The 15984-nt window shown below is 39.2% G+C and overlaps 1 protein-coding gene across 13 annotated transcripts in view; it reads left to right on the forward strand.

Moving 5' to 3' along the window:
* The window catches only part of MECOM (MDS1 and EVI1 complex locus), a 445868-nt gene that overhangs the window by 421679 nt on the left and 8205 nt on the right, over window positions 1-15984 (forward strand). For 9 of the 13 annotated variants that reach the window (XM_043522424.1, XM_043522423.1, XM_007055501.4 and 6 more), the window contains 4 exons: window positions 1343-1369; window positions 9385-9551; window positions 10916-10993; window positions 14908-15077. In XM_043522424.1, the coding sequence (XP_043378359.1) occupies window positions 1343-1369; window positions 9385-9551; window positions 10916-10993; window positions 14908-15077 (442 nt within the window). The remainder of the gene's footprint in view (window positions 1-1342; window positions 1370-9384; window positions 9552-10915; window positions 10994-14907; window positions 15078-15984) is intronic. The other 4 variants (XM_043522430.1, XM_043522425.1, XM_043522426.1 and 1 more) reach the window with 1 other exon arrangement.

Raw genomic sequence — 15984 nt, forward strand, 5'->3', positions numbered from 1 at the left:
GTCTTTATTAATGCCTCTAGTGCACAGGTATGGCACTATATAAAATGAGGAATAATTGTGGCTTTTCCATATTTCAGAGAGGGTGTGGGATGGTGGGAGACAAATCAATGGCAGCATGTCAAGATGGGTTGCCTTGCTCTGAGAGAACCAAAGGGACCATGGGCAAGCGAAGCTCACTTGTCCCCATAGATCTCAACGTAGTGTGAGAATGCCATTTGTCTGTATGTTGTTTGCCCTTTGGCCTGAGTGAGAATCATTATCCATCTGTGTAAAGTATTACCATGCCTAAGAAGGGTCCCTTGTACATGTATGAGGGATGATCTATAATGACCCTATAATTTTTTAAAATGGTGTTCCCGAGTTATATCAGATGAGGCCATATTAAAATTTGTATTAATTTCTTTAGCTGTACTCTGTACAGAGTATTTATTCAGTGAGATAAATGATGTACATTTATAGCAATTCACACATTTTCATACAGGCTCTGATTGTGCAATAGAAAGAATACATGGGAACAGCTGGTCTTCATTTTCATCATTTATCTGGGTGCTAGGGATGACTGCTTAACTTGTAAGAGATGGTGTGACATGAAGTCTTGAGTGTAATGTGCAGTTTTAAACACAGCAAATGAAAATAAAAATGCTATTGCACAACCTGTCAAATCATAAAGGGCTAAAGTCTGCCTCTTATCGACTTCAGTGGAAACTGCTCCCTGCACTCCAAAATAGAATTTGACCCAATATTTAGTACAAAAAAGGCAAATTAGCAGAGCAACTTTTTTTGTGGGTATCCTTATAGTCCCCAGGTTATTAGTGTAATTGCAGATTCCACCATGTATTTTCACCTTCTAATGGTAGGGTAAAATTATCTCTGTAGAAAACAGTTGTGAAATAAATTCAAATAGTTCAGTTCTTCTACCAATTCTTATTTTTATAGCTACATTTATTGCCTGGAGTTTTTCATTTGCTTAAGCAAGAGGTTAATTTGCATCCTTGTAATCTGATGATACAAGAGCTATGGGATAGGCTTCTAAAGTAGATTTTTAGACTAGAGGAGAGAGACAGAAAGAGAAATATTAAGGTACAATTCCTATAGTCATTACACAGTCCCTGCTCAGAAAAAATTCCCCATAAAGCCTAGGGCCCTAAATCTGTACAAGACTAGGTCAGTTGGTCATATTTTGCAATAAATTGCCACTTCAAAGATTGCATTTAGGTAGAGCGTGCCCAAAAGCAAACAATCCACTCACTGTAAAACCTTAGCTAACTTCACAATAGATTGATTGCAATAAGGGTTCCAATGCAGGAATAATGTGTTGTTTTTGTTTCAATTTTGCTCCCAGTTCCAATTGCCTGATCAAAGAACTTGGGTAAGTTATTTGCTTATATTTTTGATTTAAACTTTGTAAAATAAATTGCATAAGAAAAGCATAACATGAAAGATAACCCTCTGCATAGTTATGGAGTATGCCACATGCTTTCCTACTGAATGACATAGCTGTAGTGGATAATATCTTGCCATGTCACATTGGCCTTATTCCTATGTAATCCTGCAGTCTATTCTTATTGAAGGCACTGGGAGTTTTGCCTAAGTAAGGACTTCACCAGTCCATATGGCCCTTTGGTTGTATTTTAGTGAGGCTACTACAAGCTATTTGCCTCCAGGCTGAAAGTTAGGCTTCAAATTTTACAGGTGTTATAATCTGATGATCAAAGTCCTCTGGATTCTAGACTTTAACGTACCCAATTCAGCCCTTACATCACAGATACAACACACATTGATTTGGGGCCTTTGGGTCCAATTCTTCTTTCACGTAGGCACATGTAACTCCCATTGACGAGAACAGGAGCATCAATGGGTAAAACTGAGAGTAAGCTTCCCCCCCCCCCCCTTTAGTCTCATATTTAAATCCAATACCAAATTGGTATGGAAATCCAAATAACTCTTTTAGCTACTTTTATAACCCCCAAATAACACAATGTTTTGTTCTTACTTTGCTGCACCTACAGCAGCTGCAATTAACCAATAACTACTAAGCCCAGAATTCTCCTGACATCATGGTTTAGCGGCTAGAATAGGAGAGTCAGAGTCAGGAAACCAATGTTCTCTTCTGCTCATTCACTGTGACTTGGGATATTGTCTCAAGACTAAGGCCAGATTTTCATAAAATGTGGCCTGAGATCCAGGCAATTTTTTTCATGCCTACTTTTGTGAACAGAGCGACTTCAGTAGTGTAAAAGAAAAAAAAGCGGGGGGGCATTTGCACATGCAAATGAATAGTTAGATGCCCAAATACGCATTTAGAACCCAAGTACTTCAGTTAAGCATTCAAAAATACTTGTGGACCTTAGTCTTACTTTCTGTAAATCTGGGTTTTAATCCCTCTCTTTCCCTTCTGTAAAATGCGAATAATGATACTTACTCATCTTCATAAAGTCCTCAGATGTAAGGTGCTACTTCAGGGCCTGATCTAATTCCCATTCAAAGCGGAGACTGATGTCAATGGGCATTGGATCAGGCTCTATGTATGAAGTATTATTAGTGATAGAAATGGGCTGAGAATGCTGTGCTGAATGGATGGAATTTAGTTCCTATGCAGATGGCCAGCATGTAGCTTATGCATCACTTACACCCTATTTTTGAACTGGAACCCTGTTTTAAGGAATTGAGTGGGACTGGAGAGACTCAGGCGCTGTGTGCTGGCCCCATTCAGGGGGATGAATTTCACCTGTTATAATTTGGCATGGAAAAAACAATTTAAGTGGAAGTTGTTAAATGTTTTCCCATTTGAAATCTTATATCGGCCACAGGCAATAAATAGGTGTAAAACAGAAATAGACCGCGCAACATTAACATCATCACAGGTGGCCCCAGACATTCTTTCCCCTCAGTGGAGTGAATTCAAAATGGTGCCATCTAATGGTGTTGGGAGGATTAAGTGACTTGTATGATGCACTCTGGTTCCACTACACTTTTAAAATAACAGCTTGGTATTGTGGTAATTATGCAACAGAAAAAATCTCAATACATTCTTTTTCTTCCACCCTCATTCCCTAATGTTGGCTCTGTCCCCAAATTTATGTCATCAAACTATTTTTTTCTTTTGTCCTCTGGCCATGAGGATGGTTGAACAGCTGCAATACAATATGTATTGAAAGCATACTGTTAAACTGATTGGAGAAAGTGCTGATTTATGGATGGCTTTGTCTCCAATTTGAAGGGTTTGATTGTGTCGCTTGAACCTGTATATCTCAATCATGGCATCCTGGCTCATCTATTTTAAGTTTATTTAAGGTTATTTTTCACTCTGTGGCATGAATCCTATAGTCCAGATCAATTGGAAACACTCTATTTTGAATGGATCACAATATATTCAATCTCCACCCCAAAAACTGGCACTCTGTCCCCACTGCTCACTAAAGTTTAGAAGCAGTGTGCTATAAAGACATTTTCAGTTCGGACTTCATTTGCAATAACATTATGAAGAATTATGATAAATAATTAAAATAGTTGTCCAAATAACTAAGAAATGCATTTTGCGATGAATTATCCATGCTTTTTCATTTACTGTGTTTGTTATAGGCCAAGATCTGCTCTCTGTTACACCAGTTTAAATCCAGATCAGCTATATCAGTATCAATGGAGACTCTGGATTTACACTGGTATACCTAAGATCAGATTTTGGTCTTTACTTGATACTTCACAAAATTTAGTCATTCAGTCTCTTGGTCATGAACATGAATGTGATGTGGTGAAGCATGGGATTGCAGTACAACAAATTGATCGAAAGTCATGCTTTTAAAGAAATCATTATAGTTTGGGGTAGGGAGGTAGAACTGCTGAACTTTAATCATCAGGATTTTGAGATTCCTTTAAATAAGACGAATAAAAATAGAAAACAAACGTTTGTACAATCCTTTCCCATGAGTTATGGCCATAAAGTCAGTTGTTTTTATGATAATAGCATTAAGGAGTCTAATTTGTAAAACATTAGGTCATGCACTTCATTGACACTAGTTTCTAGATAATTTCATACTATCAGGTTATCCTTTTTTTAAAAAAAAATTAAAGAAACTCTCCTTTATGTATGTCACTGATTTTCTGCTGCTGCAAATAAATTTTAAGACAAATGTCTGAGACCCTTGTTGATGATATCTAGCCTGTTGAAATGTTTAAAAATACTTGTTTTATCCGATTATGGTAATGTCTGCCTTTTTGGGTCAGCGCTAGGGAATTGTGACTACATATTGGTTTGCGTCAGTATGCGGTTAATAGTCTCTTAGGGACCAGGAGGGAGGTGGGGGTAAAGCTACTTCCTTTTCCAGACATCTGGATTCAGATAGAATCAACAACTCTCATATATGTAAATCAAAAAATTACAGTTCTTTATAAAATACTGCCATTCACTGATCTCAGATTAGGAGCAGACGTTACTTGTCCATAAGGCAATAACTTTATGTAAAATATGTAATGCAATCTTCTCGCTCTCTTACCTCCTCTGCTAACTTGCTCTGTAGACATATAAATTACACTAATTCTACATTAAGAGTGAGATTGTGCCTTTCCTGCCCTGACAACTGCACCACCATGCAGTGGCCAGTGTTCCCTCAATACAAGGAGTGTTCTCTCTTACCCTGAACTGGGGTGCAAGCCAAATGAGGTGGAAAGTGTGGGGCCATGCTCTGTGCTTCGTACTGGTCAGTGAACATTCCCAGGGGCCTGCTCCAGAGCCCATTGAAGTAATTGGAAAGATGCTTATTGGCTTCACTGGGCTTTGGATGAGCCCCCAGATATGAAGGGGGAAACATACTATATTGTCCAGAGAGGTAATGTGATAGGTATGCTCCCCCTTTGTTCCTGGGAGCACCAGAAGCCATTGTGCTTCCTTGAGACACGATTCCTCCCAGAGCTCACCTGGGCGTGGCTTGACTCTTCACTGTCTCCAAGGTATGTCTGTACCTTGATGGGATAACTGAACCCTAAATATTCACTTGAATGGAGAGAGATCAGAATTTGGCCTAAAGATCTGCAGAAACCCATTCCACTTATAATGTGGTGCATTGCCCTGGGCAGCCTTGTGTTAAAGAATCATATTATCTTAAAGTTGTGGAAGGGGAGCATCTTGGTGTGGGAAGAGATTTTGGATTTGATACCACAGGCTAGAGGAAGTGCATCCTGTTTCAGTAACTATCTACCTAACCTCCCAGGGTGGGTGCCTGTCATAAGTAACTCTGCTAAGTAACCCTGCTGGCAGATGAGTGTTTCACTGATCATTGCAGCCTCTCCATTGTTAAGGCTGAGATTTATTTTATATGTTTAGCCAGGAGCGTCCCAACTACTCAGAAAAAGAATTTCCACTTTAAAGGAAGGGCTAGAGACCAGTGATCAGTTATGAGAATTTGAAGTCATTCAGACATGCTGTTTTTTGGGATATAGGGCTGCAGGAGCTACAGCGGACCAGAGTAGGCCCATGGTTCCCTGGGATCTACTATGGATCACAGGAGGCCATGTGGACTTTAGAAGATCTATAGGGAAGCAAAGCTGGGGAAGGGGGATTAGGACTCAAAGTGTGGAATCTAGAGGAGCAGGAAGTACCTGGGAGGTAGTGGGGAGCTGATTCATCAAGGTCAATTGGGGAACCACAGACAATGCAACACTAATGCAAGGTGGGGTGTTCTCTCCCTCCCTAATTCCCAATACTGTCGTGCTTTCAAGTGGTTTGCTTTATTTTAAATCTAACATCATTTCTAAATCTCCTGAGTTTCTAATGGCTGCTACTTTGATAACTATGCCATTCCTGAAAGATTTTCTGACCTTACATTGCTGGTATATCCTCTAATCTTCAATTCTGCCTTAGAGGGGCTTTTTTGGGGGGGGGGTGGGGGGGAGGGGGAAAAGCAGGGGGGAGAGGATCTGCTCTGATGGGGAAACCACAGCCCTTCCTTCTAGCTGACGCAAAGTGCTACCATAGCCAGCATTAAGATGCTGAAAGGAAGGGTTCACTGATAGCGTTTATGTTGCTTCAGTGGTTCTCAGTGATGAGTGGAAGGAATACAAATGGGAAAAGAAGTATATGTGCAAGAGGAAGGAAGGGAGTTAATAGCTTACCCTTCCCTCACTTTTATCCCTACTTTAGTTCAGGCCTGGCTGGCTGCAAAGCAAAGGAAAGCTGCCTTTTAATAGTCATTATTTTCCCTATTACCTTTTAATAATGTGCATTGTTTGGATTCTGGGAGCTATAGCCTCAGCTGATGTAAACTGGTGTAACTCCACTGACTTCAGTGGCGCTATATTCATTTACACCAGTTGAGGATCTGACCCCAAATACTTAATATTTCCTCTTGGTGATGGTGCGTTTCTTTAAGAATATAAACCACATAAGGTAACTACATTCTACATTCTTTAAAAAAAAAAATGTAGTAATTCTCAGGGCAGGGCATGTATTTCTAAAAAGCTGTTATTGCTTTTCAGTAATTGGAAGTGCTTGTGGTTTCTGTGAATAAGAAACTAAGGACCCGATTCTGACCTCACACTGGTGTAGCCCCATTGACATCGGTGAACTTAGTCCTGATTTACATCACTGCCAGAGCAGAATCACGCCCCAAAGCTGCAAATAAAACAATGATACTAAGCATGACGAAGTCATTTTAAATGTAAATAGGAAAATAGTTTATTTAATATATTACTGTAGGGATCCCTGTACATGAAAAATGTTGATTTGATCAAAAAATGATTTAAAACCCCTATATAATGAAACTGACTTGAGTATTATATGTACATAAATAAAAACATTTATTATCCTCCTCAATGCACTTATTATTCTTCACCATAAATATGTACTATCATAACCCATGCACTGTCTTGTCAGTGATAATCAGCCAGAAGGCCAAAGGTTATTTTTTCATTCAAGCCATCTATTCTCTGCAATAGTAAATATCAGAATGGTTACTTGCCAGGAACAATTAGAAGGAATTAAAGTAGTGGAAATACAATCATAAATGCTTTAAGAATCGATTCTGAGTAAAGAAGAATATGAAGAGGTATCAAAATAAATATATCGTGATGTTGAGCTGTATGGGTTGATAATGACATTGCTCTGCTGGGACAGAATTACCTCCTATCCCAGAAGCAGCATCATTACATATCTCAGCCCTGTGATCAGTACATGTCAAAATCCTTCATATTGACAAATGTGCTGTCCACTTGCATCTATGGAGAATGTTTTAGCAGCTGAGTGATTATGAATCAAACCCCAGAGCTTACAGCCCCTACTGCCTCTCAGAGCTTTCACATTCGTTGCCTGACAAGTAAATGTATCTTGACTTCCCTCTGTGATTTTTTGCACCATGTTTGATGAAAGACATTTGGCAAATTGGCAGTGGTACCCTGTACATTGCAATTTGTAGTGCGCATTAGGAGTCTGAGCATGAAATGAGAGGGCAGGCTATGAGGCAAAGGGAAAAACAAAACAAACCCAAAAACCCTGAGCTAACCAGAACATGAATAGTCATTTCAAGCAACAATTTTTTTTTGTAACAAAAGCATCAAAATCAGACCAATCACGCCACAGACTTTAGAGGAAGGTTCCATGAAAAATATTCTATCTCTTGAATATTACTTTATTAATCCTATGTTGTATTATGAAAAATAATCTCCTTGCACATTGTGAGCCAGATTCTGCCCTCCCTTACTCCAGTGTAAATCAGGAGTATCTCCTCTTAACGCAGTGGAGTTACCCCAGTCTGTTTGAGAGGCAAATCAGATCCTTCTGCAACTCTTGCTCATCCTTAGTATCAGTTAGCTTCAGTGGCATTACTCATGTAGTAAGCTACTATTAAACATTGGATAATGAGGCCGACATGGGTTATTACACTGGGATAGTGTAATTCCATTGATTTCACTAGAAATGTTTTTTTTTATTTATGTTGTGGGAAGAGAGAGGAGAATTAGTCTTAAGAGCTTTAAAGTAACTTTCTCCTTCTTTGTAAAATGTGTAGGCTTTTTTCTTTAGCTTCTATTCTGTCAGTTTTCTCAGAAGACTGCATAGTGGCATGCCTCCTATAATCTTGAGTTGGAGCACTGTGATTTTTGAGGGGGAAATGAGATGAGGGAACTCTTATTTTCAAGTGTTACCATGTTCTACAGTAACTCTGCAGTGTTGCTAAGGTTTCCAAACGTGACAGGTGATTTGGGGTAATTTTCTGAGGGGCCAAACCTGAGACATCTTCAAGTGGCCTGAAAGTGCTGAGCACCCACACTCTGAAAATCAGGTTCCTTTAAGGTGTCTAAGGTTGGGCATCCAAAATCACTTTTGAAAAAGTTGGCCATTGTGCTTTTTGAGTATTATTACAGAATATTTTTTAATGAATGGAGTGAGGGCAGTCAAACCAGCTAGCATATGAGATTAGAACGCTAAGAAAGAAATCCCTAAACAGTGGGGGAAAAAATAAATTTTGCCTAGAGATCACAGTATATATCAGTTCCTGCTTAATGGGAACTGATCTATCAGGCTTGTAAACACCTGTGGCCTATGAGGCTAATTCTGCCCTCCTTTAGATTAGAGAGTGTAATTCCCCTTAATTCTGGATTTACACCATGTAATTCAAATCCGAATGTGACTTGCTATCTTCAAGGTCATAGTGTATACACTGGGTCAGATTTATATCTGAAAATTGCAGGTGCTAACTTAAAAAGAATCCTTCCGCTACCAGCTACAGGTACTTTCCAATAAGACCCAGCTTCTCCAAGTGATCATTTTTAGACAGCCTATCCTTTTTGTGGTATGTGCATGTAAAGCCAGGTCTTGTTCCCATTCAAGTTAGTGGCAAAATTCCAGCTGATTTCAGTGGGAACAAGAATCCTTGCCATAGGACAACTCCAGATCACCCATTATTTTTACTTGATCAAGCCCAAGTGTAGGATCTGCCTTATACAGAGTTTACAAATAATTACTATAGGAACAAGAACATTAAAACAATGTAGCAGAAAAGCATAGGAATCTACACTGTAGTGCAAAAAAAAAAAGTATTTGAATGTAAATATTTTATAAGTCTTCATACCAATTAGTGTAGCTCTCATGTAGAATTAGTTATTTATTAGCATGTACGGAGATTAGGAAACATGATCTGCTAGATGAACAGGAACTGTCAGGTACAACATCATCACTGCTGCGGAGTGATCTACTGTCAGTAAAAGTTACTTGTGTTATTCAAACTGTGATAACATAGTTTTCCATCACTTTGTCCTACTCACAGAGTGAAAAACCAGAATAGTTTTCTATGCACAGTCATTTTTTGAATGGAGTTCTTTGTGTTTCGAATGATCTGTACAGAAAAAGAGCACCTTCACTGTGATATGTTTTCCTTTTTCCTTTTCCTCTTGCAGATGTCAGCTATAGAAAACATGGCTGAAAAACTAGAGAGTTTTAGTGCCCTGAAACCAGAAGCTAGTGAACTCATACAATCTGTCCCTTCCATGTTTAACTTCCGAGCCCCACCGAGTGCCCTACCAGAAAACCTCCTGAGGAAGGGCAAGGAACGCTATACCTGCAGGTAATTGCTGAGCTAATCATGACAGGGTCTCCTAACATCTCCTCTCTGCTTTCAAAAGACGCTGTTGTTTACTTTAGAAATTACTCCTGATTGGATGATTAATAGAGATCATGGAAGGTCTATAGTATTTCAAAGTGCTCTTTATTCAGTCAAACATAGAAACAGTGTTTTGTTTTTTGTTATTATATGAGGAATTTGTCCTACATCACTCGAGTTTGATAAATGAGGCTGAAAATATTGCATAAACAAGCTTGTTCCCAAATTTCCTCATCACCTTTATATTAATAAATGCGCTTTCACTATTAATTTTTCTGATCACAGGCTACAGGGCTGCTTTCCTCAGACCATCTGCCTCTAATGTCAGAAGGGATCTTTCACAAAATATATGAATTATAAGGACATATGTTTACAATCTGAACAAAAACTATAAGTTCATAGTCATTGCACGTATGAATGAAGTCAATCAGAATTTTGTCAATGTGAGAAGGATCAGGGTCATGCTTGTATAGTCATGGTTGGTATGAAATAATAAACTGTATGTTAAAAATGGAGGGCCAAATCCTGAAAGCTTCTGCATGCATCCTTTATGCATGGCACCTGTAACTCACATTACCTTCAGAGGGAGTTGAGAGTGCTTATTACCATGCAAGATTGGGCTGAAGGTCCTTAATGTAACTGTTCTAATCATGCTGTTTCTTGGAATGCTACCTGGGAGCCTTGAGAAGGTTTTATTGTTCCCTGTGAAATATTAGGGAAATGGTGGAATGATTTTTAAAATTGCCTTATTTAAGTCTCTATATCATCTCTAGAATGCTAGGGTATTTGACACTGGCATATCAGTTTATCTGATCTTTTTGAAAACATGTCACCTTTCAAGACAAGTTGTTATAGAAACATACCTTGATGGATTAGGTCTTTGAATCTTGTCTGCTCTGATCCTATTCAATGCACAGAACGATGTCACATTTGCTGACACATAGAATAAATGGAAAGAATTGAATCTCCTTACTTCAAATCAGAATTCCAAGCCTTGAATAACAGATTTTCAGGCTTCCAAAACATAAATGTGAAAGATATAGAATTAATAAGATTAGAATTTTGGAAGGTAATTAAAACTAATGTCTGTTTGCATAAATTGCTTGCTTATGTGCAAGGAAATCTAGCAAGTGCCAGTAATTCAGGCTTCATTCATGGGTTATTTATATTTCTGTGATGCCTTCGTTGAATTTTTTAAATGCCTAAGAAATCCCAGTACCATACAGGATTGATTAAATTATGGCTATGTGTCTGGTGCATTATGCAGTTCACAGTGAAATAATGTCAACTGCGATGACTTTGTCATAGAAACTGTTTTCTAATCATAGATACTGTGGCAAGATTTTCCCAAGATCGGCTAACTTAACACGTCACCTGAGGACGCACACTGGAGAGCAGCCTTACAGGTATAATAAAATGTGTTTGTGGTCATGAGCATGGCCTAGTGTTTACAGCAGGGGAATGGGAGTTCAGTATTGTGTTTTGTCCCCTGACTGACTCACTGGCACTGACTCATTACGGGCTCATTGAAATCAATGGGATTCTTTCCATTGACTTCAGTAGGTTTTGGATCAGGCCTACAGTTCCTTTGGGAGAGACACTTAGGACATGTCTACACTGAGATAAAAAAACCAAGGCAGTGAGTCACAGAGTCTAGGTCAGCTGACTTGGGCTTGCAGGGCTTGGGCTGCTGGGCTGTAGAATTGCAGCGTAGGCATTCAGGCTATGGGCCCTCTGAGCCCATGAGTCAGTGGTACAGTCTCCACTGCAATTTTCTCAACCTGTAACTTAAGCCCTGTAACCGCACGTCAACTGACCCAGTCTCTGAGACTCAGTGCTGCAGGCTTTTTATCACAGTGTAGATATACCCTTAGGGAGAGATTTTCAAAGCTGTCTTGAAGATTTAGACATCTCCTATTAATTTCAATGGGAACTGTGTGTCAAGGCGACTTGAAAATCTCAGCCCTAACCATCTCTGTGCCTCAGTTTCCCAATCTGAAAAATAGGTACAATAGTACTTGCCTCCTTCACAGAGGTGTGGTAAGGATAAATTAGTCTGTAAAACACTGGGATTCTGAGTATCATTATTAGGAAATGTTTTTAATTTTGTTCATAGTATTATTTGCTGGTTGGTGTGTGCAGAATTAGGAAATTTGATGTTCCCTCTCCTTCCTATGTATGCAATGACACTCCACTAATTTTAAGGGTCTGTGAGGCAGTGGTCTAATTTAAAGCTACCTTGGCTCCCAACTCTATCTGGGCATGTTCACTCACAAGGTAGGGTTGAGGAAGGATATTTACCTCCATTATAACGCCACTTCTTGATGAGAGTCTCAAAGCTCAGCTCCTTTTTGGTAGATGTTACAAGCAGGGTGTGGGGTAGGGACTTGAAGACATGAAGTTCTTGAAAATTCTTTGACAATATGATAGACTTTATTCCTGACTGCAGAGACTCTCCCACTTGCCTTAATGCACAGAAATAGGATCTCCTATAGGATCTCTTATCCAGAGAAGAAACTGGCTGTTGTAACTACAGAGCACACCAGTAATCAATCCAGCCTAGTGCCCTGCCTTCAGCAATGTGCTATGTGCTTGGTGTGTTAGTGGAAGACAAAGGCCCTTCTAATGCACCTGGCCTAACTTGAGGGTAGGGAGGGAATGCCACTTTGACCCCAGTGGCATTATTTTGCTCCTTACCAGCTGTAATGTTGGTCCAAATAAACTTTCCATAAGCTTTTCGTTCTTCCTTGAGAATCAAGATTATATCTAACTACAGTTGTATTGCAGGATGCCCATGAAAAACCATGTGATATTTACCACGTATAGCTTTCTAAAGGTTGTATGTGTGCAGGGTGGTGGATGGGGGAAAGTAATAGCTGCAATTATATATATTGCACTTTTTATTTCAAAGCACTTTACAAACTCTGGTCAAAATCCTCCTCCACATCCCGTTGCATAAGCAGGCCCCAAATAATGTAGAACTGTATGGGAAGGGACAAGTACTGGAGAATCCATGAAGACGGGCTGTACGACCCCTTGAGTGTGACAAGAGCCATATTTTTAGGCAATTCTAAGAGGGAGCTCATGGTGAGGTATAGGTAGTCTCAGGAATGATCAGTGACCACTGCACAGATACGCAGAAACCTGTGGTAACTACTGCAACAGAGAGTGGGATCACCTTGACCAGCAAACACATATTAAAATACAACGTACTCTGGCTACATAGAGGATTTAAAACTCATTAGTTAAAACATGTTTTTAAAACAAACAGCACCTGGTCTAGACAACAGCAAAACTTTTCATCCTGGTCTAGACAACACCAAAACCGTTCCATGTTCCACCCCAGAGGTAGAAGTATCTCAGTTGTGAGTAAGAAGATTCCTGTATCCCACATTCAAATTTTTGTAATTGCTTTGGGATCTTGCAGAATAAAAAGTGCTGTATTAAATGTAAGATGATATGATTATTTCAGAATTCATCCATAATAAATACATTCCAAAGATCTTATTATGGATGGACCTGATCTGGATTGGTGCTGACTTTCCCCTTGACTTCAGCGGGTGTTACAGGTGCCCTGCATCTCAGGTTCAGGCCCTTAGTAGATGTACCTATTTAGATACACAACAGGTAGATCGGTCTAACTCTGATCCCATTGATGTCAGTGGTAACAGAATCCCACCCACTGCACATGACTGACATTTGAGGATAGGTGGTTCAAAAATGCTTAAGTGAGGGAGGTGCATAAGTCCCATTGATTTTCAATGGAAGTCATACTCCTAAATCACTTGGGCACGTCTGTAAATCCCAGCCTAAAAACACAGCAGTATTATTTGTAGTGTTTATGTTTAATTCAGGTGCTCCTTAGATTATGTGATTTAAAACAAAAAACAGTTTCAAAGATGTTGGTGTATAAATTTACTTCCTGTCTAATTTGAATTCTTTCTGAACTATGTATAATTACCAGAAACATAGTTGGCTTTACTCCCTTGTTGACAAGCATGTGTAGCTGCTATTAATATCCATGATAGTTATGCATATGTAGAAATGAGAATTGAAGCGTTAGCTTATTGAAAATGAAATATTCATTGAAAATCAGTTGGAAGGAAGCCAAGTCATGTTCCAATAAAACAAACACACAAATTTGTGCACTTAAGAACCTGTAAAGAGCTGAAAAAGCTCATTGTTTGTGATGAATTTTTCTTCCTGGAGTCTTTTTGGGAAATGGGATTTGCATCTAATTTTATTCATGACTGAAGCTGCATCTTGAAGCATGTTACGCTTGTCCACCACATAAAAGCCAGAAACAATTAGAAGCATAATGGACAATTTCTGCACTGAAAAACTGACGCTGTTCAGAGTGTAATGGACATGTTTTGAAGCACAGGAAAAGTAAGACGATTGAAAAACGAGGGTGATGAAGACTATTGGCTAGTTGCCAGAAAGAGAATTTGGAACAGTTAGAGTATGTCTTAGTAATGGCTTAAAGAGCAATGCAGTAAAGGCTTTAGGGACTCCAAATCACTACAGAGTAGGAAAATTGATGCCTCTGGTACCAGAGTGATAGACTAAACTACCCACATTGGCACGGTATTAAAGATCTGGATTGTTTATTGCTGGTTTTTGGAAGATAACTGAATTTCCTTTGGGATTAGCAACTGAGCAAACTAATTCCTCAAAAAAAGATGTAATCACACAGGATAATTTTGCAAAGACAAAGTGGCCTCTTTTACCTTATTTGAGTATTAAAAGGAATTTGTTTCATGTTTTTTTTCAAAAGTGTTTAATTGTATTGTATTGGCAGCACATGAAACAATAGCATTATGCTCTACTGTTTTTCAGACTCCTCAACTTTGCAGGCAATACTTTTAAATACATGGGAATCAATTATGCTAACTAATTCGATGCAGTTAAATTGGAAATATTATGCCTCTTCCTAAATGCGAGGTGCTGAGCAAGCTCAACCGCAATTCCTTTTAGCTACAGTGTATGTTAAGGCTACTCAGCACTTCGCTGAATTGCACCTGTAGGTCACGAGTCAGTGGAGTTCCACCGGTCTAAAAGCTCTGTGAAGAAGCAGAGAATTGGGCCCCTCGGGTGCCACCCTGGTCCATTTAGGTCAACGAGAGCTTTGCCTTTGACTGCAATTGGAGTGGGATCGAGTCAATAGTTATCAGCAAATCCAGAAAAGAAGAAAAAAGGGGAGAATTTAGGGTCTGAAGTGTGTTTTGAACAATCATTTTGTGAAATGCTTTTTCCCCTTTATTCTGATTATTATTCCAGTTACTAATAAACAATTTCTTTTCCTCTTGTTTCTTTTTAGATGCAAATACTGTGACAGATCTTTTAGCATATCGTCTAACCTGCAGAGGCACGTCCGTAACATCCACAATAAGGAGAAGCCATTCAAATGTCACTTATGTGACAGGTGTTTTGGTCAACAAACCAATCTAGACAGACATTTAAAAAAGCATGAGAATGGGAACATGTCTGGTATGTAATCATTTTCCCCTTTCACTGCACCAGAGAGCTATCCAGTGTTAATATACAAGTACTTCCTGCTCATTTTCAACACTGGCTTTGTGAAATATGCACCATTTGTTCTCAGCTTCTGGGTATTGGGAGTGTGATTTTCAAAAGTACCTAAATGATTTAGGAGCACCAATCCCAGTGATTTTCAAGAGGCATAGATTTTTTTTCTTTTTATAATTTAATGCAATTTTATGGGTTTTTTTTTCAAGCCAGCCATAGTATTTTTGGCCTGCAAAATGATTTTTCATGCAACCTCCATGATCACACTGTTGTCAGCAGAAGGCCTTGCCTTAGAATTCTGGGGAGTGCCTTCAAGGTTATTCTTGCCATCCCCTAAAATTTTCAGACCACCAGCAGCTCTCACCAGTGGAGCCTCTCTCCTCCTGTCCCCACTGCCGCAAATTGGACCAGGTCCCCCACAAAATCAAGAGAGCCACATCTGAGGATTTCATGGGCCATGAAAGTAGCACTGGGGTGGGGGGAGGAAGGGGATAGTGAGACAGTGCATAACACTTGGTTGAGAAATCTGTAGACATTTTTAAAATGCCTATCTGCATTCTCTTTAATTCATTATCTACCTAACTAGAAATAATCAAACACATGTATCAAATGCAGGGATTGTCTTTTCCTTGATGCATATAGATGCCTCTCATTGGTATTCCTGGGTGTTATCCAATTATAGACCTCAGTAACTATATCTGTGATGTGCATTTTCAAAACTATAGTCCAGAACCAGGAGGTAAGATTATGTTCCATTTGAAACTCCGGGTCTAACACGCAGGTTTATTTACTGACATTACTGATGCTACAGGGCGACAGGAAAGAAAGACACTGAAATTTTTGGTAAAGGCAACTGCTACGAATGTAA

The sequence above is a fragment of the Chelonia mydas genome, chromosome 9, assembly GCF_015237465.2.
Source record: "Chelonia mydas isolate rCheMyd1 chromosome 9, rCheMyd1.pri.v2, whole genome shotgun sequence".
Classification (NCBI taxonomy): Eukaryota; Metazoa; Chordata; order Testudines; family Cheloniidae; genus Chelonia; species Chelonia mydas.